The 26,380-nt window shown below is 48.4% G+C and overlaps 6 protein-coding genes across 6 annotated transcripts; 4 read left to right on the top strand and 2 right to left on the bottom strand.

The window, feature by feature from the left end:
* Window positions 1-174: 174 nt before the first annotated feature.
* On the top strand, window positions 175-9,955 carry FSST1_012667 (uncharacterized protein; the record flags this gene model as incomplete). Its single annotated transcript, XM_083235912.1, has 5 exons — window positions 175-512; window positions 571-6,533; window positions 6,594-8,420; window positions 8,470-9,221; window positions 9,275-9,955. The coding sequence occupies 5 exons, from the start codon at window positions 175-177 to the stop codon at window positions 9,953-9,955; spliced, it is 9,561 nt and encodes a 3,186-aa protein (XP_083082363.1).
* An 873-nt stretch (window positions 9,956-10,828) lies between these two features.
* Window positions 10,829-11,512, bottom strand: FSST1_012666 (cupin domain-containing protein; the record flags this gene model as incomplete). Its single annotated transcript, XM_083235911.1, has 1 exon — window positions 10,829-11,512. One exon carries the CDS (start codon window positions 11,510-11,512, stop codon window positions 10,829-10,831), a length of 684 nt encoding a protein of 227 aa, XP_083082362.1.
* A 622-nt stretch (window positions 11,513-12,134) lies between these two features.
* On the top strand, window positions 12,135-14,156 carry FSST1_012665 (flavin-containing monooxygenase; the record flags this gene model as incomplete). Its single annotated transcript, XM_083235910.1, has 4 exons — window positions 12,135-12,463; window positions 12,519-12,538; window positions 12,583-12,947; window positions 12,996-14,156. 4 exons carry the CDS (start codon window positions 12,135-12,137, stop codon window positions 14,154-14,156), a joined length of 1,875 nt encoding a protein of 624 aa, XP_083082361.1.
* Window positions 14,157-14,567: 411 nt separating this feature from the next.
* FSST1_012664 (uncharacterized protein) lies at window positions 14,568-17,088 on the top strand (the record flags this gene model as incomplete). The annotated part of the gene is made up of 7 exons (XM_083235909.1): window positions 14,568-14,729; window positions 14,778-14,896; window positions 14,947-15,404; window positions 15,453-15,745; window positions 15,800-16,237; window positions 16,285-16,535; window positions 16,590-17,088. The coding sequence occupies 7 exons, from the start codon at window positions 14,568-14,570 to the stop codon at window positions 17,086-17,088; spliced, it is 2,220 nt and encodes a 739-aa protein (XP_083082360.1).
* Window positions 17,089-17,572: 484 nt separating this feature from the next.
* Window positions 17,573-22,119, bottom strand: FSST1_012663 (ABC-2 type transporter-domain-containing protein; the record flags this gene model as incomplete). Its single annotated transcript, XM_083235908.1, has 4 exons — window positions 17,573-18,226; window positions 18,282-18,515; window positions 18,570-19,514; window positions 19,567-22,119. The coding sequence occupies 4 exons, from the start codon at window positions 22,117-22,119 to the stop codon at window positions 17,573-17,575; spliced, it is 4,386 nt and encodes a 1,461-aa protein (XP_083082359.1).
* Window positions 22,120-24,444: 2,325 nt separating this feature from the next.
* On the top strand, window positions 24,445-26,253 carry FSST1_012662 (uncharacterized protein; the record flags this gene model as incomplete). Its single annotated transcript, XM_083235907.1, has 1 exon — window positions 24,445-26,253. The coding sequence occupies one exon, from the start codon at window positions 24,445-24,447 to the stop codon at window positions 26,251-26,253; it is 1,809 nt and encodes a 602-aa protein (XP_083082358.1).
* Window positions 26,254-26,380: the final 127 nt, after the last annotated feature.

The following is a 26,380-nucleotide window of genomic DNA, read 5'->3' as shown; positions in this document are numbered from 1 at the left end:
TCGGTTTGCAGTGGCTCGCAGTGCCAACAGAAGCATCTTTTCTTTTCACATCTCGGAGGCCCACCACAACTCGTCATCATGTTGCCGTGGATAACTTCGACTTTTGACCAACTGAAACATCTTGAGAGTTTCTTTCCTTCATGGTCGCCCGTCGTCAATCACAGAGCCGCAACCATGTCGGAAGATGAGCCAGCCCTCCTTGAGGCCCTGTTTCATCACCTGGTACTCCCACCCAAACTGCCGCCAAGTTTTGACGGAGACAACAACGCGCTGAAACGAAGCCTTGGCAGAAGGCTGCTAGATGCTTTGGACACCTTCCGCGATGTGGGTGACCCAAATATTTGGCAGACCCTTGAGGCATCTTTGCATGCTACGCAGAGCTTGCACAGTGCTCTCAATCAACATGACATCCTACGTGCGCTAGAGATCGTACAGCGCTCCGATGGTGCTGTTTGGCTTGCTGTTCATGTTGAGGCACAAAATTCTGCTTTGATTATTCACGCCGACGACAAGTCAGTAACCAAATATTCATTCTGCTCATTCGTTGTTCATGACTGACGTCTTCTACAGTGGCGATCACGTGATCTTTGAGGAATTCCAGACTGCGGCACCTGTCGCAGATGTTCTCAGAACGGAAAATGCACTCACTTGGGACTTCCCCAGCAGAGCGACCTCGGTTCCATTTAACGACTTCAGCAACGAATCTTTCCTGCACAATTTGACGCGATTCCTCGAAGAAGCCGGTTCCACCTCTTTCGGCAAATTTTCGGCGACCGCCTCCAAGGGCGGAAAATCGGTGGTGGAGATTCGCGATTGCCCTAGCTCCGCCCTCATCGGCGGAATTCTCATGTCGCTCCTCGAAGCAATCGGAACCTCAGTACACCCACCACAGCTACGCAAGCGGATTCGCGATGATATCGTCTTGGAAAAATCCGAAACACCATGGAGACGCTCACCATACTGGCTTGTTTTACGCGTTACCCTCGGGCGGTTACTTTCCGCCCTCGCGGGCGGACCTCATGAGTCAATCGGCCGCGTCTACTACAAGTTCATTATTTGCGCAGTATTGGCTAACCTGCTCAAGGACTGTGCTGGTACCATCCAGCCAGAAATGACGGTCATGTTGAAGGCCAAATTATCCCGTCGCCTTGCCAAACTTGAGTCAGAGAAGAATGCCGCCTCCGGGCCTCTGCGAGACACGTACGACGAATTTTTCACTCACAGCAGTGTCCATTTCTACACCATCTTGACCGACGCCAACGCCCAAGTCACTCGTTCATGGGAATTTTGTAAACAGAGTATCGTCCGCCGTATCCCCGTTCTTCCTCGTCGTGCGTCGGAGAGCGATCTTGTCCTGGATTTGCACAACAGTCACGAGATATTTCTGCAGTTGCTATCTCAGCAAACCAACACTACAAGACGACAGGTGTCTGTGGCTCTTCCATCGCTAAGTGAAGGGACAGTTTCCCAGGTCAGTCGGCTTGCTGGCAAGTACAGTGCATTGGTCGATTACGAAGCCACCATGTCTACCAGTCTCAGCTACTCGTCACCCTCTGAGAAAGTATGCGAGAAGCTCGCTTCCAACATTGGACATTTCATTTCGACTGTTGGTGAAGCCTACAAAAATAACACATTGCTAATGAGTCAATACCTCCTCCGACTCTTCGAACTGTGGATGCGCATGGACAAAGAAGCAATCAAAGTCTGCCCGCTACTCAAAGACTATCATCCAATCTTTGTTCCCAGTTCTTTGGATGTACTCTGCTTCCAGACCAGGAACGAGTTCGAGCGTCTCGGTCGAATTCAGAAGTATCTTGCTTCTCGTATTGATGCTCTGGTATCAGATCACCAAACGATTTTCGCAGACCTTAGCAAGCCAGGGTCATTCTGTTCCAGGCTAATTTACGGTACTGAAGGCGGGAAGGAACTCATAGCTTTAGGTGAGCGCATTGACAAGGAGTCGCAGGAGTCAAGATCCCTGAAGCAAACCGAGCTTGCCGAATTGATGGAGGAGTACGACGATCTTACCCTGTCATACCAGAGTATGACATGCGTCTGTGTCCGATTGCGGGACGGAAGCAAAGATATTACAGGTTGTAAGAGATGTTGGAAATTGAGATGCCGAAAGCGACTCAAGATCACCGCCCACGAAGACTGGATCCCGGCAGCGACCAAAAACGGAAAAGCCGCCTATCGAGGCGGACCAGCCGCCCAAAGGAGCGCAATTCTCCTCGAACTCAAGATGCCGAAGTTTCTTTCCGCCTACCGCTCCGCCATCTGGAAACTGCATTTGTTGGGAACTCAAGCGCCTCTTCGCAGTCAAGGCGCTCCCCAGTTGCTATTAAACAGCCTGGACAATCTTGAAAACTTTGCCGGTAGACGTCTAGACCAGGTAACTCTGGCATCACGCAAAAAGTCTTTCAGTCAGACTCACTACGGTAAGATGCGACTACCCAAGAAGGCCGTGGAAGTCATCTTCCCATTTGGGCCAGAATTCGCATACTACGACAGTTCATCTTCTCTATGGGCTGATCAACTCCCCAAGGTCCCATGGTTTGAGCATCTTATGGGCTCCTGGCTACCCAAAGAAATTCCAGATCCGTACGCATCTGCCAAGGACTTCTCGCGAGATGAGTCATACCATCCCTCTTCCTACGAGATCGTGGCGAATGAATTCAATTGTCCTCCGGACCTATCAGTACAAGAGTATGCTGCTATTCAACGGGCAGTCTCCGGAAGAGGCCGACGCTGGCTAGTGCTCCTCGTTGAGTTGGGGAGCACTAATTTCAATTTTAGTGGCGAATCCACCATGAAGCTGCTCAACCATCTTGCTGTACAGGCCGGCCCAGCTGTTCACGAAAGCGGTGTCTTGCGCGAGGCACATAGCCTGTTCGACGATCGAACGTTCTGTGCGAAACTGCACGAACAACTTCGAGGTCGACTGGAAGCCATCAGGTCAAGCTGGCGAGAGGTACATTACATGAGTATACTGGTGACACTCGCTACTCAGCTCTATCATCTTGATCCAGATGAATTCCAACCGAAGGCAGAATCGCTACTGGCCACCATTCGATCTATTACCTGTGAATGGATTGCCCATCTGCGGAACGAAGTCAGATCCGCTTCGGAGGGTGACGTCGCCAGAAATTCAGCAACGTTTGCCTTTTGGGCCGCCTTACTCAATCGACGAACATTCTGGGTCTACAAGAAAGGCGCCTGCACTCTTAGCGACGATGATGCTCGTAGCTTCTTCAGAGCTTCCATCGCACTCCAGGAGAATCTACTGACCAATCTCAATGTACTGGACCCGACATTGCATAGCTTACTCGTTGACGACCTGTCCAATTCGTATGCTATGCGACATCTGATCACAGAGTGGTTCAAGAGAAATTCCAAGTTTCTGGAATGCGCCATCAACGAGACATGGACAGACTCGGGATCTACTGTGAGATCATTCTCCAAGTGGGAAAGCCTCTCTGGCCACGAAACTGGGTGGGTAACATCGCGAGTTGCAGGCAGAAAATGGACGTCATCTCAGGTTGTGCATTACCACTTGCTCCAAGGACACCTCATCGTCGACGGCAAGCCACTTGGAAGACTGCCTCTACAAATGACACAAGATCCGGCTGTCCAGGAACTGTTCGGAGCACAACATCTCCTCACCCGTCCCTCAGGTATTCTTGAATATCAACTTGTCAATGACGTGATGGGACACCAGGTACATCTAGGCTTCCGTGATGGCAGGGTCATAATCCAGGCACTCTATCGAAACTCCCTTCTCGAGTACGTCCCACGACGCATCTTTCGAGTCAACGGTGTATGTGATCTGCCTACGGATCTCGTGGACAATTGCGTGCATTGGTTGAATCTAGACAACGGTCAACTGGAGATGCGTCGGAAACCGTTGATTTGGAAGAGAAAGCCCGCAAATTGGATCCTCGATATCGGGAATCGCGTCGCTTTTCGTAACCAAAACAAGGGTAACAATCACAGGAAGCCAAGTCTGGGGAGCAGGCTCGTTGAGCCAAAGTCACCACTCGGTCAACAAATCACGAGCATCTTTCGACATTTTGAAGATGCGGACAAATTGACAATCTACCAACCGTCTGGGCACGGATCATTGTCTGTGGAGATGAAGCGACTTGAAATTCGCTTTGAAGTCAACGACAAAGGATTGTTGAAATGTCCGCAACTCTCTGCTGTGGTCGACCCTGATCAAGATGCCGGCACCCTTTACGGGCTTTCAAGCCTGATGGTCCTGCGTAATATCAAGAATCCAGAAAGAAGGACAGTCCTTCTTCCAATCGGGACTATTTCTTGGCAGCGCCAAGGAATTCACGTAGATGTCAAGATCGTCAATGAAGGGGTTTATGCTAGTTTTTCGATCGACAAGGTTTTGGGCCGACTGGACTGCCCCCCAGAGCCAGTTCTGCTCTATCTCAAAGCTGCTGTTCATGCCCTCACATCCTTTCCTCTTCCAGATTCTCTTACACTTCGTACCGGGACTGAAGAAGCTCGACACTGTCTCTTAGCAGCACGCAGCCAACCTTGGAGCCCACTGCTACCATTTCCATGCGATTTCCTCCATATAATCAAGTCTCTCTCTCCTCAAAGATTCTATTATCCGCCCGGTATAGACCTTTATCAGAAGGTAAAGTGGGACAGAAATCTGACGATGTGGATTCAACATGAGGAATTTACTTCCCTTGTTGACTCCATTCTCTTACAGTCACGACAGCTGGAGGTCGTGAGCGACAAGAGCGCCGCTGATCGAATCACTCGCGAGATTGAACCGAGTTTGTTGTGCCGTCGAGGACGAATCCGTAGACAACTCTATGAACGCAATTCTTTTCCATCCGATATTTCTGCCCTCACAAACTCCTCAAATGTCATTCACTACAATCCTAGCAAGGACAAGAAGGCCGAGAATGGATATCGTGTGTATCAGACAATCCGTGCTTTGAGAGCCGATTCGAATGCGGTACCTAGACTTAAAGACTTGACGCCGATTTTGCACGGATGGTTCAACATTGGAGGCTTAGAGGACACATTAACTGCCACTGATATCGCAACGCTTCTCAGTGTGAACATTCCCCGGCAGTGGGGTTCCCTCGTACAATTCAGCCGCAGAGATGTTGATTCGCCATCTTACGATGCCCACTTCCTGCTTGCTTTGTTAGCCTCCAACACAGACGTTGATCTCGGTATCATCCAATGGCTGGTGGCTATTCACAAGACTACTGCGCTGAGAGGCATCGAAGCTCCTGGGTATTCATACTTCACCGACTTCCGCCCCTTCGAACGGCCATCCATCGACAGCATGAAAGCGTTGATACTGGCAAACCAGCCATCACATACCGAATACCGCGTAGTCGGAAAGGATGGTGCGTGTAAAAGGACCAAATTGGATGCTGCTGGGTACGAGAAGAAACAGATGAATGAAGCGGTTGATATCGCATGCAAGGTCATGGAGACTTGGCCTCTTTTTCCCAGCTCAATTGATGGGTTTGAGGATTTAATCAGCAACGTAGCTATCCAATACGTCAACTCCGGCATGGCTTGGAAGACTTTGGAGCCAGAGCTTCAGAGGCTGTCGCACAATCTTGAGCTTTCGACGTACCTCAAGCAGCTTGATGAGACGGCATCGCTCCTGTTTCAGGACCAATCTGCTGAGGAAAACAAGTTGGCGGAGGATGTATGGCTCTCGAAACCAGGTCCCTCGCCAGTACTAGCATCAGCCCAGCCCCATACACTATACAGAGTACCAAGTCTCGGAGAAGACCTTCTGAAGCTTCATCATCAATCGAGCAATGCAGTCACGGCTTCCAATATACTCGAGTCAGAATCTCACGACGCAATTAGTCAACTTCGAAATGGCGAAGACAATATTTCTCTCACGTCCATGCTGACCATACCCGACAGTTTGTCAGAACTCGATCAGATCGTCAAGAGGTTTTCAGCTTCATCGGAAACAGCTTTGCGAAAGCAATACAGCAAGGACCTCGAAACATCACTCGCGGCCCTGGTTAAAATTCACACCACATCAAAACAGATCACCCGTGCTATGACTATCCCGAACGACATTATTCAAGTTCGCAAGAAATTGAATATGTGGGAGGAAAGTATCCGGACCTCCTTGTTGAATCAGGTTGGGGGCTCTACGTGGTTGAACGAAGGAGGACTTTGGCCCTGTCTATCTCCTGTCGCAATGCTAGAGCAGTTGCGCCACACCAACAGTGGCAAGCTCAATCTTGAAATGAAGACAGAGTTGGTACGCTACGGAATCCTCATCACACAACTACAGCGATGCCTTCGCATCGACGATGCCACAATGTGCAAAGATGAAAATCGTTTGCGCGAGAATAAGGAAATGCAAGCACACTCAAACTGGAGTCCCCAGGAACATCCGGAATGGCTTCTTTTGGAGATTGACAACAACTTGCTCATTCGTCCGTCCCAAATCGACGTTGCTAGAGCTATCATATCTCCATCGTCTGCTTCCAACTCAGTGCTACAGATGAACATGGGACAAGGTAGGTCATCTTCTCCATTCTCTCACTTAACATCAATTTACTAATCAACTTCTCCTACAGGGAAAACCTCGTGTATCATCCCGATGGCCGTTGCCATGCTTGCCGACTGTACGAATCTATGCCGACTAGTCGTTCCCCGAGCCCTTCTCTTGCAGACCGCCCAGGTCGTCCAAAGTCGAATTGGTGGCTTACTCGGTCGCGTGGTTCGGCACGTTCCCTTCTCTCGACGCTCGCCTATGGACCTAGAGAGCATAAAGCTTTACGAGATGATCCACGAAACTATCCGCGTTACGGGTGGTGTCATGATCTGTCTTCCTGAGCACATTATGTCATTCAAGTTGAGTGGACTTCAGCAATTGGTCGATGGTGAACTGAAGGGGGCCAAAAGGATGACGGATTTCCAACAATGGCTGGAAACAAACAGTCGTGACATTCTTGACGAATCGGACTTTACGCTCTCGACGAAAACACAACTGATATACCCCAGCGGTGTACCTATGGCGGTCGACGGGCACCCACAACGCTGGCTCGTCCTCCAAGGGCTATTGTCGCTTGTTGAGGGACACATTCCCTACCTTCAATCGACGTTCGGTAGTGGCATCGACATTATGCGGCGTCATCAGGGCTATCCCATTATGCACATTCTGCGTTCAGAAGTCGAAGACAATCTTACGCTGCTCCTCATAGAGGATGTTTGTAGGGGTCGCCTCCCGCAGATACAGTTCAAGAGTGCAGTCGAACTTGACGCTGAAAAAGATGTGAGATCGATCGTGTCAGGCACGAACTTTGACCTGTTGACTTGTCAACGAGCAGCGGAATCTCTCACTGATGAAGTCTTTGGCATGAAGAACCTCTACCTACTCAAAGGTCTCCTTTCGGAAGGTCTACTATTGACATGTTTGAAGAAGAGATGGAACGTTCAGTATGGTCTGCACCCTCAGCGTGCTCCAATTGCGGTTCCTTTTGAAGCTAAGGGTGTACCCTCGTTGACGGCAGAGTACGGCCACCCGGACACAGCTCTGATATTGACCTGTCTAGCATTTTATCAGTCTGGTCTTACTCAGCCACAAGTGGTTCAGTGCTTGGATCATGTCATCCGCTCCGATGATCCCACTATGCAGTATGAGCGTCTGATTCATGAGTGCAAGCTACCAGCCCGCCTAGAGTGCTGGAACTTTTTAACTCTGGATGACGAAGCACAGATGGAGGATCTCTGGAGGCATGTAAGGTTCGACACAGGCATCGTCAACTACTTTTTGAACAATTTTGCTTTCCCTGCGCATGCTAAGCAATTTGGAGTGAAGTTGCAGGCTTCGGCCTGGGACATTCCACTGCTGTCCAACGAAGCCGGCCCATCGAGAAATCTGACTACGGGGTTCAGCGGAACAAATGACAACAAGAGACTCCTTCCGCAGACAATCAAGCAGGATGATTTACCGAGTCTAGTCCAGACCAACGCGGAAGTCCTCAATTACTTGCTCAAACAACGAAACAAGCAATGCCACCAAGCGATTGACTCAAAAGGACGACACCTTACTGAGAGAGGCCTCTTGGAGCTTCTGAGTGCTCAGGGGATTCGCATTTTGATTGACGCAGGAGCTTACATTTTGGAAATGGAAAACAAAGATCTTGCTGCGGCGTGGCTCGACATCTTTCCTGGCATCGATGGAGCTGTCTACATTGGCAGCGATAGTAGGGTTATGGTTCAAGCCCGGTTTCAAAAGAAACCTTTACCTCTACTTGCAAGTTCATTTGCGGACAATCTCGAAAATTGTGTTGTGTACATTGACGAGGCGCATACACGCGGTACGGATTTGAAGTTGCCTGTTAATGCCCGGGGTGCCGTCACGCTTGGCTTGGGCCAGACAAAGGATCAGACAGTCCAAGGTAAGCAGAAAATATGACCTGGATGATACCTGAATGCTAACAAATGCAGCCGCTATGAGACTTAGACAGCTCGGATCAACGCAGTCAGTATCATTCATCCTGCCTCCTGAGGTTCATCGAAGTGTCCTCGACCTGCGACCCAACGACGAAAAGAAGTCCGCCCCTGCGACGTCTGCTGATGTGGTATACTGGCTGCTGGAGCAAAGCTGCAAGGCGAACGAGAAAGTGATGCCTCTTCATACATCACAGGGTTTCGACTATTGCCATCGCACAAACGCATTGTGGAAGTATCGAAACTTCTCCAATGACCAAGCAGAGAGACAACAGCTCTTGAGTCATATACAGCAGCGCGAGGACCAAACTCTAGAACAGCTTTATGGCCCCAGAGACTTCACCCTGACAACGGAAGCTATGGTCAAACTCGACTTCGAATGCTTGCAGGGCTTCACTACCCGCTTGTGCGAACAGAAGCAAGATCTGTCGGGAGACTATTCTTCAGCGTTTGAGGAGCTGGAATTGGAACGCGAGGTCGAATTTGAGTTTGAGCAGCTTCGGGAGAAACAGAAACCTGTCAATTATAGTGCCGATACTTTCCATGGTCTTGACCCAGCTATCACACAATTTGTCGCTACCGGACATCTTCAAGAGGGTGAGAGCTTCATCCAAGCTTTCAAATTTCTGAGTAGCACGAAGATGGGACACAAGTTCGGGTTGAGAAAGACATCGTCGAGGTTGTTTGTTTCCAAGCAGTTCACCAAGAGCATCGCAACAAAAGGCTATAATATAGCCGCCGAAGTCATGGTAAGTTCCCCGCGTTGCCCAAAACACTGAAGCCCGTCACTAACCTGTAGCAGCGGCCAGTCGAATGGATCCTCTGGAGTTCAGAGACTGAGACAGCCCTCATCGTCATTCCGGAGGAAGCCGAACTGCTTCTCACGACGCTCCGCGACTCGCCCAAAGGTTCCGTGTCACTATTGACTTACGCCGCACCCGTCACAAAGACAATGTGGCGATTCAACACGCTGGATTACTTTACGATCCCCACGCAAGACGACAGACCTTTGTTTCCACCATGGCTAGCGATTGAGATAGGTGTCCTCGCCGGGCGACTGTACTTCAACTACAACGAGTACGAGCATCTCGTCTCATGGCTAGGTCTCAGCCAAAACGAACTGCCGGGGCCTATGCCAGACACGTCCCCACTGGAGACGCGTCGCGTCACGCGTGGTCTTTTCGTTAACCGACCTCTGAAGTTTCTCTTAGAGTGGCTCACCTACCGACGCCAGACACAGGATATCATGCACACTCCGATGGGCTTCTTGTGCCAGGGGAAGAAGCTGGAACCAGGACATTCCTTCTTTTCTATTGCTACATCTTCCAAAAAGGAGCACGAAACGCGTCGCGCTATTGAAGAACGCGTGGTGGGGCAATTGGATGCAGGGGCTAGCGATGATGACAGTGACTGGGATGAAGGTAACGAATTGATCATCCCTGACGATGAACAAATGGAGGATGGATTGGACACCGATGTGTGAGTGAAGAGCCGATGGAGTAGCCATTGCAAATTCTTCACGAGGGCTATGATACTTGCTGTACGATTGTATATCGACCTCGCTTGGTCAGAGGCAAAACAAACTAATTGAACGACGTGTTTTTGTACTGGATTTTCGAAGCGTCGCAATTGGCCAAGTGAATAAAATAATTTTATGCATGTTAATTGACTGAAAGGTAAATAATACCTGCCCTGGAGAATAAGTAAGACATTGCTGCACACACAACTTCATTGAACTCACCGCGATCCTTACATGCTGATCGTTTCCCCATCGCGACAATTCACATGTAGCATTGCGTCATTGTTTCTTTTCGCGTTGTGTAGTGATTTGATATTGGAAAAGCATTAATTGATTGAGAGGAGAATGCTCCTTTCCAAGGCTGTGTTCACGTTATGTACTATTGATGGCCGTGTAGTTTTAAACTTTTTCCCTCTCTACTGTATAGATTAAGAGAGACATTGTTTTCATTTTGACCCTTATGACATCTTTTAGATGATAAATGCGAGCATCCGGATCACAATGTGAAGATGTCAGGCAGTTACCCTAGATGGTTCGCCGTTTTAGCTACCTATATAGGACATAATTACGAATTCAAAACTATCAAGCATCACGTGCTTTCCAAAATCATCCGGTCTGGTGGTCTAGTGGTATGATTCTCGCTTAGGGAAAACCTTATAGCATTGCTTGCGAGAGGTCCCGGGTTCAATCCCCGGCCAGACCCTTTCTTTTGCCTTTTCTTATTCTTGGAATATGTTCTTTTTGACGGCCAGCACACTCATCACATCTGTAGGGTATCAATTGAGAACCATGTTGAGTATGAAATTGGACAAGGTATTTTAATTACTTCACGACAGATTAAATCAAGCTCTTAAATCCGTCTTGTTGGTTCTTCCAATACTTGTTAATGCCTCCATTCCGACCAGTATATGGATCAGCAGCAGCATTCTGAATACGCCAAACAGCCTCAAAGTCATCTGCGCTATCACCTCCCTCATCCCATGTCCAAGAAAAGCCTTTCGGATAAGCTCCCATCATGCAAAATCCTTCTATCGGCACCTCTGCTACAGTAATTCTCGCGTTGTCGCTCGCAATCGCGCGTGCATCTCCAGTCAAGCAACCAAAAGACGCTTCCGTAGCATTGGGGTCGTATGACTTGTGGGAAACACCCGCGGGAATGACAAAAAGATCTCCAACCTCGACTTCAACCTCCAGACCACCGTCTTCGTAGGCGTTGCCGTAGGTGTGTTCTTCCCAGTTGTCGCTTAGGTCTGCGACACCCCAGCGGATGCGACCAGGACCAGAGACAACGACCATGACCTCGTGAGTCTGAGAGTGGTAGTGAGCTCGTTGATGTTGACCGTATCTGGTGACCCATTGCACGTCCCAATTGTTCGCCTTGAAGGTGTCAAAAGCAGCAGTGCGGTCCACTTTGCCATCTTTCATGAAGGCCTTCTTGTAGAGTAGCAATGGTTTTGGGGAGTTTGGCACCAACTTTGTTGGCTTGATAGTGTAGAGTATGGGCTCTGGTAATGTTGCCATGATGAAAAAAGGAACAATGACGCTGAGTGTGGTGTTCAGAAAGTGATTAAGAGACAACACGTTCGGATTTGAATGAGTTTCAATTGATGTGATTATCGATCGCCACAATAACACGAATTGGTCTCTTTGTCTCAATATTTTATAGATGGTTTGCCAATCAGTGGAGTTGTCGTCTGCCATTGATACCGAAATTGCACATCATCCCCATGATAACGAGTGAGCTACGGTTAGCGATGCCGATGAATTGCGGGGACAGGCCAATAGACCACCATCGGAAACAACAACCGCCTACTAACGGTACCATTAACCGCGACTGTCAATCTAAGTTTCGAACTAAATGCGACTACAAACGCGGGGTACAGAATGTCAAGTCGACGTGTATCATGAGGCGTGGTATCAATGGTATCAATATGGAGAGAACATCGGTCCGGAATGGTCTCAATGGTAAAGAATTACTCGTGTGATAACATGTACCCAATTAGGAAGAGAGAGTGCTTGACGTGCAGTAGTACTATCAGTTAACTCAGACATCTATATAAGCGTTTACTGTATTTCGTCGTTAATTCATTCATTCACTGTATACTAGCATCGCATTGCACTCATTGACTTCTTCTTGTTCACCATGCCTCACTCTGGTGGCATCTCTATCGGCAACATGCCAAACTTTCTCTCAAATAACGTTACTGCTTCCAGTTCATCTTACTCTTCCAAAATTCCAAGCGTCAGTACTACGGAGATTCATTCGCCTACGCGAACCATGCCACAGGAAAAGACCAAGCCATCATCATCACAGCGATGTATGGACCAAGCCAGGCCTCTCAAGGTCATCTACATCGGCGGTGGTATCTCGGGCATATGTGGTGCCGTTGAGTTCCGTAAGCAAGTGCCTGATGTAGATCTGGTCATCTACGAGAAAAACCCTGACCTTGGTGGAACGTGGTTTGAGAACAGGTAAGTTATTCATAACGAATTTGCGAAAAACATTGACACGACGCCACGTCTTTAGATATCCAGGCTGCGCATGTGGTGAGTTGCTATCTCCATCGTCAAGGCCTCCTTCGCTAAAATAGATATAGATGTCCCAGCACACGCTTACCAGTTGACCTACGAATCCTCACCACGATGGAGTTCCTTTTTCGCATCGGCGCCCGAGATTCTTCAATATTGGAAGGATGTTGCCAGCAAATACGATGTTAGAAAGCACATGCGCTTTCAACAGAAGTGTATTGGTGCACGATGGAGTGAAACGACCAACAAGTGGTATGTGCAGCTCAAGAACTTGGCCACAGGCGAAGAGTACCAAGACTCTGCCGACGTTCTTGTGACGGGTGAAGGTGTTCTCAATGAGTGGAAGTGGCCTGATATCAGTGGTATTGAGTCCTTCAAGGGTCATCTGCTGCATAGTGCCAACTGGGATCCTCAAGTTGACTTGAAGGTAAGCGATATTCGACGTTCATGTTGTCTCTGCTAACGCGGTAAACAGAACAAGTCTGTCGCCGTCATTGGATCTGGCAGCAGCGGTCTTCAAATCGTGCCTGCGTTATTGCCCGATGTCAAGCATATGGACCACTACGTCCGTGGCCGCTCTTGGATCGTCGGCCTTTTCGGTGATCCAGAAACACGACAGAGAATCCAACAAGCAGGTGGCAACTTCAACTACACGGCCGACGAGATGAAGAAGTGGCAGACAGACCGGGAATCATACCTGGAATACAGACGAACCATCGAGTATAACATTAACAAGAACTTTGGAGTTCTCTTCCGTGGATCCAAGGAACAGACCAACCTTCGACAAATTGCCCAAGAGTCGATGATGCAGAGACTGAAGGGCAAGACGGAAATCTACGATCATTTGTTGCCCGAGTTTTCACCTTATTGCAAGCGAATGTCACCTGGGCCAGGATACTTGGAGGCTTTGTCATCTCCCAAGGTCAACACCATCACCTGCGGTATCTCCAAGATTGATGAGACTGGCGTTTTCACTACAGATGGAGAGCATCACCCAGTCGATGCTATCGTTTGCGCAACCGGCTTCCAGACCTCTCCCGCCAACAGAAGTTTCCCGATTTACGGAGTTGACGGTGTGAATTTACGCGAACGCTTTCAAAAGCGCCCTGAGACGTACCTGAGTGTCTGCACAGATGGATTTCCCAACTTCTTCCAATCCATGGGTCCCAACTCTATGCCTGGAGCTGGCAGTCTTCTCCTCGTCATCGAGAAGACAAACCTTTACATCAGCAAGATCCTCGCGCGAATGGCCTACGACAATATCTCTCGTATCGAGCCCAAGCGCAGCATGGTCCAGGCCTTTACCAATTACTGCGATGAGTTCTTCAAACAGACCGTGTTTGCGGAGGAGTGCAACTCCTGGTACAAGACGTACGAGCAGGGCGCGTCTCGTGAGGAGCAGAAGAGAGGTCGCATAACAGCTTTGTGGCCTGGAAGTAGTTTGCACTGCGTTCGGACAATGAGTAATCCTCGTTGGGAGGATTTTGAGTACAAATATTGCGATGATGATGAGTTTGGTTGGTTTGGGAATGGGTGGACGTTGGCGGAGAAGCACGTGACGGAGGATTTGGAGTCGTTAACTTGGTATCTTAATGATACCAAGATTATGGATAAGATTGAGAAAGAGGACAACTGAATGTAGCAGAGGAAACATATTACAATTGATGATCTTTGGCATTCATTTGACGCGTTGTTTCAATTACATCTCGTGCATATGTGGTTGTTGTGTTGAGAATGATGACGCGACAATGTGTAGTCAACACCATTGGGCTTGAATGAAAAGCGCGTTACGTGTGGAAGGATTTGTGTTACAATTTCACTTCGTATTCGTTAGAACGTGGCGGGCGGTCTCTCGGAGTCTCCGAAATGCCGCGCTCTAGCTATGACGAGACGGGGTCCGCGGAGTGCGCGGCGGGAACCCTTGCAAATGCCCTTTCAAGTCATCATTATCTGGTCTAAAATTACATACGGAGTACAGATATTGAGGAGCTGAAAGATTGTAACGAGCTTCTACGTACTTGTCCTTCCGGTCATGAACATGGACAACATGGATAGCGGCGGAGAGGAAAACAGCGTCTCCTCCAGGCGACGGATCCCGGAACAAAAGCTGTCCGTGAGTCATATCATTCCCGCCATATTCTCCATCAGGTCGGTGGTGCCACTGCAACTAACAAGTCCTGGCCAGTGTGACCAATGCAGACAGCGAAAGGTTAGCTATGGTGGGACATGCCATGCAAGTATGTATTGACCAATCTAGATCAAATGCGATCGTGAGGATCCCTGTGGGCCATGTCAAAGGAAGCAAATACCATGTTCATACCCAATTGGCTTCAAGAAAAGAGCCAAGCGACATCGTGCTTTGGTGTCTGATGGCTAGTAAGTTGAAATCATGATACAAGTTGCTGAATTACTAAGCTGGACTCTAGTGAAGCCAAATTGAACGACATCTCGCAAAAGCTGGATCAAATCAGCCGCGCTGTTAACAACATTACCTCACCTGCTCATCTCCATGGAAGCTCATCGGCCATCCACACTGCCTTGGCTTCACATGTGACTCCTCAATCGTACACAAACTCCCCATCGGAACCACTAAGAAGCAACCATGATGCTTCTCCAGAGTTGGAGGAAGATGTCACACTCACCACCCAAGCGACATTCGCAACCAACTTTCTACAGCAACTAGTCGACAGCAACAAAGGCCCGGGCTATGTGCATGAACTAGAGAAGAACCTAGATGAGTTGCGAAAGATCTTGAGCAAAGGAAATGCCGGCAACGCAGATCCTCAACTTGTCAATACCCAGCAAACTCTTAATCCTATGGGACAAGGAGGTTATCAACTTCCCCCGATTCATTTAGCTATGATCGCTATACAGAAGCTTAGAGGTAAGCCACCATTAGAATGATATGTAGACATACTGACATGGGCTCTAGAGTCTCCAAGGCTGAGATGCGTTTGGTGTCTCGAACTTGAGAGTATTGGACAGTTTGTTGAGTATTTCATGACAGTCTACTTTGGCAAACCAACACTCGCCGATCTTATCATTACCCACGCAGGTCTACAACGTCTCTTACTGGAATGCTATAAGACTGAACCAGATTCAACCCTGAAGAATGAGTTCAAGACACAGGGACTTCTCTGTCGACAGAATTTGGAAACCATACTGGCGAGTCTCCCGTTCAATTTACCATGCACAGCCGATTATGTCCTGGCTCTGTACATGGCTGTAAGTAAAGATTTGTACTACCTCACTTGGCTTTAACCGCTGACATCTCCCAAGGCCACGTACTACCTTGACAGATGCCGCATATCTTTATCATGGAACTGTCTCGCAGCCTCAGCCCAAATGTGTCAACGACTCGGTCTCATTCGCGAAACCATCTCCAAGCCAGAGACACGAGAAGAGAAGCAACGCAGAGGTAAAATAGTATGCTGGATACACATGCTGGACAAGTTGCTTTCGATGCGCCTCAGCAGACCCTGTCTCATACGCGTTGGCGAAATCACATTGAACTTTGAAGCATTGGAATATACTGGAAGCGATGACCTACCGCCGATATTGTCCAAATGGACAAACTTCTGCGACCTGCAAGGAAGAGTCTACGAAGATTTGTATAGCCCTAGAGCTTTGATGCAACCGGATGATGAAAGAGAGTCTAGATCGAGAAACCTTGCGACGGATCTGAAGAGACTCTACCTTGGTAGAAATGCAGCAGAGGTATGTAAACGGGATGCAGAATGATACTCAAAGACTGACGAGTGAAGGACCGGTTCATCGAGACGACACGAATCAGTGTTGGGGAGACATCGACTGACCTATTCCAACGAGCTGACAAGATCGCATATCTGTCAATGCTCTGTCTTGTTTACCGAGCCATCAAGCCCGCGTCCTCAACATCTTCCGCTTTCTGTGATGAGTGTCTCGAGGTAGCCAAGGAGGCACTTGATGAACACAGGATATGCTTGTCTATCCTACGGGACACCGAGTCCGGTATGCTTGAGCATTACGTGCACTGGTAAGAGAAGACACTTCTACACATGAGCAAGGTCAGACACTGACAGAAACACAGGGCGTTCATGGCAGTACCTCTGATACCGTTTATGGTACTCTTCTGTCGCGCCATCGAGACATGTGATCCAGCGCACCTGGAGAACCTGGCAGCTGTGGCTGAGACAGCACACATCACCACAGATCTCCCTGACGTCTACAGAAAGCAACTGCGCTTATTCAAGCTTATGCATGATGTAGCTTGCAAGTATGTAGGCTCCAGAGCAAACAACACATCGGCTCAAGCATCAGGTAGAATACCCGACACGCCTTTTGAGATGCTTTTCGTTGAGGCGGGTGTTCCTCTTCCGGGGCACATGAACATGCCGACAAGTATGCAGAGCTTTCAGGATGGGACGCAGCATGGTGGTGGTGTAGGCTTTGGGAATGAGGTAATGGGTCAGCATGGAAATGCGGTAGACTATGGAGGATTTACGCATGGTATGGAGCTGGGGAGTTGGTTCGGGCAGAACCAGGAGATCTTTATGATGTTGGATAATAATATGGAGCCTAGCTTGTAGTGTCAACCAAGGACTGCACCGAGGACTTACTGTCAAGGCCGTATGGTACTATTTGCCGGTAGATGTATCTATAGCTGTACTTCTGAGGCATCACCAGCAGGCGTCGGTCTGAATGAGATTCTACAACGCGGCAGAAAGTACCTGATAATTGGGGATGTATTTATATAGATGAATGATTATGAGAACGAAATGCGAATGTATTACATTACATATGCGCGACTTAATGTTGTTCTACTAAGAAAATAATGGTATGAACATCTCTCTGCTGAGAGAAAAGATGAAGTGACTCTTCGACTGACACATGAGCTTTTGTTTAGTGATTTGAAGTACAATTACACGGATGATTGGAAGGTAGTTGATTGTCTCTATGAATGTATTATGATGTATATGTCTATGTCTAAAACAATATAAATGGCAAGATAAAGATAGAGCAAAACTAATGAAACACGATGTCCAATACCATCCGTCTATGAGAAACAACCATCTACGCCTTGTTGCTCTTGCTCTTCTTGGGAACCCGAACCAACCAGTAAATAGCAACAGCAGCAGCACAATTGAACAAGACATAAACCCAAAGTAATCCAAAGTCCCTCCAGCGGTTGTCAAAGTTGATGTTGATCGACTTGAGGAACGAGTTCGTGTTGGCCATGGGACAGTAGTGACACTCGGTGGTGCTGCTTCCACTTCCACCTTCAAGATACCCACCATGCTCAGAAATGTAGGAAGAGAGAAACTCGCTGCAAGTAGATCCGTTCGTGGGCTTGAAGTCCAGAATCTCATTCGCAGCACAAGTGACTGGTGCGTTCGCAAGCGTTGTACCGAGGAATCCTTCAACGACATAAGTGAAAGGGTTGACTCGGTACATGAAGATCCAGAAACGAGGGAGGATATCAGGGCCTGCGAGGACACCACAAAAAGCGAACATCATGATGAAGATCAGGTTTAGAATGCCCGCTGCGGTATCGGAATCAGGAAGACCAGCGATGATCATGTGCGTGAATGTCGAAGCGAGGAGGAAGAACATCCAAACGTGGAGGAAGATGGTGATGCCACGCGAGTCAACCTGGTTTGTCCACTCGGCGTTGCGGTAGAGGCCGATGGGATAGTACCAGACGATGAAGGAGAAGACACCGATGAACTGAAGAAGTGTCAGGAAAGAGTTTCAACAATGGTCAGGATGGAGATTCACTTACCGAGTTCCAGGCAACCTCAACAGTAATGTTGGCAAACATGAAAGACTGCCATGAGTACGTCTTGGAAGGACGCTCACGAGCCTCAAACAAAGTTCTCTGCTCCACAAAGACAGGCATCATCTGTTCAGATACCTGGGAGAAGATGGTCAAGAACAGAAAGACACCAAACATCTGATTCTGAAGTCCACGAATCGTGTTGCTGCTGTCCATCACGGAGAGTCCGATGAAAAGGGCCTGGAAGAAATGTTAGTGTGAGTTGAGACATGATCAGTAAAGAACGTGACTTACAGCGCCGACAGATAGAAGAACCTTGGAGTACATGTACTGAGGGTTTCTCCAGTACCCTCGGAACAGTCGCTTGGTCACTTCCCATAGTTGAGTTGGGTATGAAGACGCAAACTCCTTGTACTCAGAAGCATCACCAGCCGAAGCTTGTGCTTGACCGGATAGACCCTCAGACTTGAGCGATTGAAGCTCCTTCTGCACAGACTCATACTCGGGTGACCTCCTCCAGATAGCAGGCCAATCGATGTCGCTGTGTGCGCCTGGAGCAGCTCCAATGACGTGAAGCATGTGTTCAGCAGGGTTGGCCTTGGGAGGCAAAGCCGGTCCTCCGTTGCGAGTGAAGTAGTTCATTAAGACCTGCGAATTGTGTCCAACCTCGCCGAAATAGACAGTCTTGCCTCCCTTGGCAAGCAAAAGAAGTCTGTCGAACCGTTGAAAGAGCATGGCCGAAGGTTGGTGGATGGTACACAATATGGCCTGACCGCTCTTGGTCAATGTCTCCATGAGATCACAGATAGACCACGAAGTCTGGCTATCAAGGCCGGAGGTAGGTTCATCAAGGAACAGAAGAAGTTGTGGCCGGGCAACAAGTTCAACTCCAATGGTGAGTCGCTTGCGTTGTTCAACATTGAGTCCTTCACCAGGAACACCAATGATGGCATCGGCATAGGTATCCATTCCCAGTAGCGAAATGACAGTGTCAACGTAGTCGATGCGTTCCTGCTTGCTGTACTTGGCTGGTTGTCGAAGGATGGCGCTGAATCGAAGAGCTTCTCGTACCGTTGAGCTGGCCTGATGCAGATCCTGTTGGGTGACGTATCCGGTCTTCCTCTGGAAGGAAGAATCACGTTGGTGACCGTTGACAAGCATTTCACCAGAAACGACGCCCATGGTGACACGGCTGGCGAGAACATCGAGGAGGGTGGTTTTGCCAGCACCCGAAACACCCTAGAAACAAGTCAGATACTTCATTGCAAAAGAAGCGGACCAAGAAGCTTACCATGAGAGCTGTCAATGTGCCAGGTTTGACCCAACCATCAACGTGGTCCAAAATCCTGCGCTCTTCTGCCTTAATCTTGATATCGTAGCAGACATCATTCCAATGAAAGACAGATGTTTGTCTCTCAACCTCGACCTTCTCGCTCGAGTTACCAGGAGCCTCCTGTTTGCCAACGGGCAGGCTGGAACCGGACTCTTCATCGTTGACACGCTTGCCAGAGACCTTGTGTAAGGACTCACGGAGAAAGACCAAGACTTCACCCTTGGAGCGCTCCGAAGCCACGTACTCGGTTGTCAAAAGGTGGAGAGTCATGTAGAACAAGGCCCATACGATTAGAATACCCAAGTTCCTCCATCGGTGGCTGTTGACGAAACCGAATGAAGTTCGTAGGTAATCTTCACCCCTGACAAAAGACTGTCCAGGTATAGAACCAGCGATGTTGCAGACACGTTCTCCAGAGTTCAGGTTCTCGTAACCAGCTCCACTGGGAACAAAGCTAGAACAAGAATACTCCTGGCCATGGAACTCGATCAAAAACACACTCTCGAGACCATAGAACACAGGGTTGATCCATCGGATCCAAGCAAGCCAGTCGTGCATGTAGGCTGACGGAATGGCGAACCCAGAGTACAATACCAAACCCAGTAAAATGACACATGCGGGCGCCAATGCTTGAGAGATGGACTTGGTCGATGAGCCAATGAAGCGAAACATCATCGACATGCACATCGTGAGTGCAAACGAGAAGAGCAAAAATGCAAAGAAGGGACCAGGCTCGCGACGAAGATTACACATGAAGTATAATGTCGTGTTCATCAGAATCGCGTTTGTAATCTTGTAAGGAAGATCGGTGACCATGGCTGCCAGGGACTCGGCACTGGGATGGTAGAATGCATAGCGGGAATGTTTCTCTACAATCTTCCTCTTCTCATAGAGAGTCATGATCTCGAGAACACTACTGAAAGCGTTCATGAGGACGATGAAGAAGAGCAGGGTTGTGCGACGGAAGAAACTGGTGGTGTTGTGCGGTAGGTTGTAGAAGATGCTGGAAACGATCAGGGCCTGGAAGACGTTGGTGACTAGCATGGTGAGGGTGATGCTTGGGTCGCCGACAAGCATCCTGACACTTCTCCAAAGGTTGATGGTGTACTGTTGCCAGAAAGAGAGGTTGAAGGGAGACTTCTCTCGCTGGACGCGGGCTTGGTCGAGTCGTCGTGATTCGGAGAATCGTTGGAGGTCGGGTCCGTCGAATGGGTGTTGTTCCACGTAGTAGTCGATCTCGTCGATGAGTCTGGACCGAGCTTGACTGTTCTTCCACGCAAGAGCAAACTCGTCGGAAGTACGAGGAGGATTGGCCCCAGGACGAACGATTCTCTCAATAGGGTTGGTCATTGATGTCAAAAAGTCGGCCGTGGTCTGTTGCTCAGGACATACAAAGCCCAAGTCCTCGAAGTAGGCCTGGGCGTCACCTGTTCTTCCGAAGAAGATCTGGCGACCTTCGTACAGGACGACGACCTTGTCGAAAAGGTCGTAAGCGCTCTGCGGTGCTTGGTAGATAGCAACACAGGAAGAAATACCGAGGACGTCAGCCTGTGTGCGAAGGACACGACAGAACTCGACGGCATTGGCACTATCAAGACCTCGTGTACTGTTGTCCCAGCACTGCAACGGTGAGTAGCCAAGAGCTGCCTCTGCGATGGTAACTCTCTTACGTTCACCACCACTGACACCGCGTACAAAGTCGTTTCCAACCCTTGTGTTCTTGGTGTGTGAGATACCGAACATGGCCATGATGACATCGCGCAAATGCTCGGCATACTGTCGTGCAGTGATGCCATGGGGAAGCTTGTCCTTTGGTGGACAGCGACAACGGGCAGCGAAGTAGAGTGTGTCGCCAACGGTCAAATGAGGGAAGTGGTGATCGACTTCGGCAGTGTAGATGGCTTCACCTCTGTAAGCTTTCTTCATCTGCTCGGGTCGGATACCTTGGTAGTTGAGGACTGTATCATCGCCGAGGTGGAAGCCGTGTGTTTCGCCCGAGATACTGCGAAGTAGGGTAGAGCATCCAGATCCAGGAGGACCCAGAACGCAAAGCATCTCACCAGCTTCAACAAGACCATCGACGTTTCGAAGGATGTCGATACGCTGACCCTTGTACCCGCCAATCTTTCTCACAAGACTGGTGGCATTGAGAAAAATGTTGACTAGAGTATCTTGGAAGTCTGTCGCTTGGCCGAAGCCGAATGCGTCGAGGTTTTTGAAGGCGATGCCTGCTGTTCGGGGAGTGTTTCCGTCTGCGGCAGCGGTGCGCGTCTTGAGGTATGCTTTGGCCCATTTTTTGGGATTGAAATGAGGGCTTTCGGGATCGAGGGAGGTGTTTTCGCCGAGGGGAAATAGAGGACCATGGCCAGATGTCGCGGACTGGCTGGTGATTCTTCGAGCTAATTGGTGAATCTCGGCATCGTAGTCGTGATCTGAGGCATTGTCGGTGTTTTGTGTGTCTTGAAGTGTCGTTGAGGAACTGGAAGGGTTGTGTTCCTTGTGTTGTGCCATGATGAGTTTGCTTGTACTCTCAATCGTGATCCTCCAAAGAATGGGGAAATGATTGTGTTAAAGTCTTATATGTTCCAAGGTAAGAGATGAATGAGAGATGATGTAAATAAGCATTAATCAGATATTTCAACCAACAGTCTTTCACAAGATGACACTTATTTAAAAGGTGAATAAGATAAAAAGCTACGTAGGTCCGGATCGCCGCGTCTTTCAATTGCCGGTACTAACATTGACCAAGACAAGGGAGTCCCATTCTCTGTGAAGGGCTACGGCATCGGGGGACCGAGAAAGTGGATCACTACGGTTGTACGGACTGTCCGCATCCCGGACTGATGAAGTGCCTGGGCTAAAGCACACCTTGGCGCAGTAATACGGCGCTGACTGAGCGGGTGTTGGCAGACTGGAGTGACTGTTAGCGGCATGACGTACAGAAGCTTGGCCAAACCTTAACGGTGTCCACGGGCACCGAGATGACGATGACAGGGATTATCCGAACTGTGGCGCCAGAGAGTGAGGCGAATCTTATCCATCCAGTTGAGACCCAGCAATAATTGAGATGAAATGCAATCTGTTCATTTACTACGAGAGTGATTGGAGATCGCGTGCACAGAGAACAGTAGGAGAGTTTAATCCAATCTAAGAATACATAAAGTAAATAGATCAGATACGGATTGGAGACAGTATAACATACCTAATTGATTGTGCTGTCAATTACAAGACTTATCCATTTAAATTACTAGATAAACATTTTCAGGAAGTTCCGAAATTGCGCATCAATCTATCCGTGTAGTGAACAAGCCCGTCGCTGGTTATGAGGGTCTAATGTTGGATCCTGTCACCTAACCTATACTTGGTGATTACCGGGCTAAGTCATTGTCAGAATCATGTTTGCAGTCAAATATTGTAATGCTATGTTATATAATGAGGAGAAACGTAAGCGCCATATTCCTGGGTTATATTGTAATAAAAAATTAGTTTTCCATGTGCTTTTAGTCTTTATTATTCACTTTACCCGTTGATGAAGACCAATTTGACATAACGAACCACGTGACCTTCAGAATTAAATGGATCTGTTCACAATGTGGATTTGTTCAACCGGCACAGTCCAAGGTACCGTAATAATCGAAGGTGAAGAATCAGATACGTCCTTATGATCTTGGTACTACCTAAGTCAAGTCGAGAATATTTAAGCTCGCCCAGCTGGCACATACCGTTACAATCGAAAAGCTGACTGACGACAATGCCCGACGACGAGCTCAAGTCAACGCAACGTGATTGCTGGCACATCTGCGTCACAGCCTGCCCACGAGGCCAGAACATGGCTGCAAATAGAGATTTATAATTTAATTATCGGGCATACCAATTACTCTCATGACCATTCGGAGTAAAACACACTGACTGCACTATCATATTTATTTAAGATGCACATGAAGATTGTTCAAAGGTTTCTTTATGCATATCCCTGATCCCGAAAATTTTGAGCAGCAGTGGATACTCCTGTAGCGGTGCCCACGGGCACCGAGATGATGATTAATTGAACGGTGGCGTTGAAGGGTGAGGCGCAGTTTTATCTGTCCACGGATAAAACTTCACCATGATTGAGACAAGGAATTAGAGATCAACTGGAGATATGCTCCCGGAGTGGCACTGGAGGTTAGTGCTCTTCTTGAGCATTTCAAGTACGATTGTGCCCTTTATTGCTCTGGCAACCCGTGGTGGAAGAGCATGTCGCTAGCCTAAGATCATTGGTGTAGTCTTTAGACCTAACCTACACTTGCGACAGGCTGTAATTATTATTCTTTTGCTTGGAAACATCACTACAGGTTCTCGGCGACATGATAGAGATGCAACCTCTTGTTCGCCATTCTCCCCCCATCGCATTGTAGTATTATTGGAATTTACATTTGCAATTTTGGCCGTCTACAATATGGAGACGTGTTTTCGACGCATTGAATGGAACACGACAGCGTAATTAAAATGAGCAAAGTTTTGGTGTCTTGGTTGTTGGCCCGGCGGCGTGAAGGTCTGACCCTAGTCTGCCGATGCCCCCCCCAAAAACCCAATGCACTGAAATCCTCGCATTCTCTATTTTGGAACAACAAATTTTGACAACATTCTCTTGTATGACGGCTTCTCGAAAATGTCAAAGGCTTCTTGAGATTTCTGACATTTCCATTCGTTATGGGCAACACCTTGACTGCACATACACCAGTAATTTTCCCTCAATCAACATAACGCGAAGAATCGTCAGCCTACAACTACGCATCTCTCCATTCGACACTAGAACAAGACTGCGTGTTCCAAGCCAACCGAAAATTCGATATCATGAAGGTGTGCAAACAGTTTCGCAGGATTGTCTCCGGCACCAATTTGGCCAGAACAAGAATATTCGAGATCTTTGACAAGGAAGAAGACATTATGTGGGCAGACAGGGATAATCTGGATGCCCTGCGACGATGCATAGCGGCTTCCACGATACTCGATCTGGCACAAGGTACACTAATCAAGTTGGTTGGACATGATCCCCCGTGGGAGTTAAATTTAAACACCGTTTCCGACAAAGACTCAACATGCTTGGAGTTTGAGAGTGACACGGGAGGTCAAGAAACTCTACTCCAACATTTCCAAGGTCGGACAAAACGTCTACCAGGCGACATCCTCTGGCTAATTGTCGGCTTTGTCGATCAATTTCCCACTCCTTTCAAACGGAAGACGTTATTATCCCTCTCATCTTCGTCCAAGCAGCTCAAGTCCATTGTTGATCCATTCATCTATTCACATCCTGACATCACATGTGTGAAAACACAGTGGCTGTTCCTGTTGAGTTTGAGACTCAGACCTTCTCTTGGGAGTCACGTCAAGTGTCTCACGCTTTTCTGCAACTACGACAGATTCAGCATCAATTTGATGCTATTGACGGAAATCGCATCTTGCTGCAGCAGCCTCAAGGGCCTACGCATTCGAGACCGCAATAGTCCGGATTGCCATGAGATTCGGCATTGTATGCAGTGTCAAGAGCCTTCGGGGGATCGGGAGCCTTTAGGGGATCGGGAGTGTCTGGAGTGTCTGGAGTTCAATCGCGAGAATGATCATGAAACCTCAACGGACTGGCATATCATTTACATGGGATCCTTGTTCGCCAGGTGCCCACAGATTGAAAACTTTCGTTACAAGACGGGTGATCAACTGTATCATGGGAAAACGTACCATTATCCTGTTGATATAGTCGAAGACATTCCATGTATCCCTTTCGCCCATTTTCACTTCGCAGAAGGCTTTAGAATTGCAGGATCCAATTTGAAACGCTTAGATATTGACGAAGATAGCACTTGGCTCGTCAATGCCTTGTTGCCTCATCTCTCGTCTAATCTGACATCGTTGGTAATCGGACGGAGAAATGCACTCTACGGCGCCCGTCCACTTTCTACACTGTCCACTCAGTGTCCTCATCTACAGGAACTCATCTTGGGTTACTGGATGTGGGAATCAAGTGACGTAAGCGATTTTGTGCAAGCCTGTACAAACTGGCGCTCAACACTTCATACGTTGAAGGTTGAACAGCTCCGCGCATCTGACTGGATACACAAGATCATGCCGGTCATGACTGCCCTGAGGATCTTCAACTGCGGCATCGGATGGGATCACCTGGGAGGAAACCTCGCTATCGCCGACATTGCGTCTATCGCTGAGAGCAAGGCACCACTTGTAGCAATATTTCTGAAGAGCGACGACTACCGGCTTGCTAGAGCAACTGAAGAGATGCATAATGCGTTGGCGGACATGATATTGGCTCACTCGTCACGTTTACGAGTACTCTCACTGCAGGGATTCAAGTTTGAACCAAAGTTTGAACCATATTTACTCAAAGCCTGCAAAAACGCAAAACACTTACGATATCTTTGCTTCTACATTTGCGATGAAACAACTCCTTCGGAGATTGATGATCTCTTAGTATCATGTCCAAAGTTGAATGCTGTGACAGAAGGCATACTGAAATGTTCTGGCAAGAAGAAAGAGTGGGCAGAAAGAAGAGCAAAAAACAGACTGCCACATCCAGACGACTACGTATACAAGCGGACGGCTTATGGGTTGCGCGATAATGAGCGTCTTATAGATTATTTCACCAAGGAATGATTCAAATATAGATCGGTTTTGCGGGACGCCATGTTGTTGGGAGACCAGAAATTCTGTCAATAGTGATGCCACTAACAGAACATTGGCATCATTGAGGTTCTTTTAGAGTGAGAACTAGGATAGTATG

The sequence above is a fragment of the Fusarium sambucinum genome, chromosome III (genome assembly GCF_050947815.1).
Source record: "Fusarium sambucinum isolate potato_lamoka chromosome III, whole genome shotgun sequence".
In the NCBI taxonomy this organism is placed as follows: domain Eukaryota; kingdom Fungi; phylum Ascomycota; class Sordariomycetes; order Hypocreales; family Nectriaceae; genus Fusarium; species Fusarium sambucinum.
Note: the sequence above shows the minus strand (reverse complement) of the source record. Positions and strands in the feature narration are given on the sequence as shown.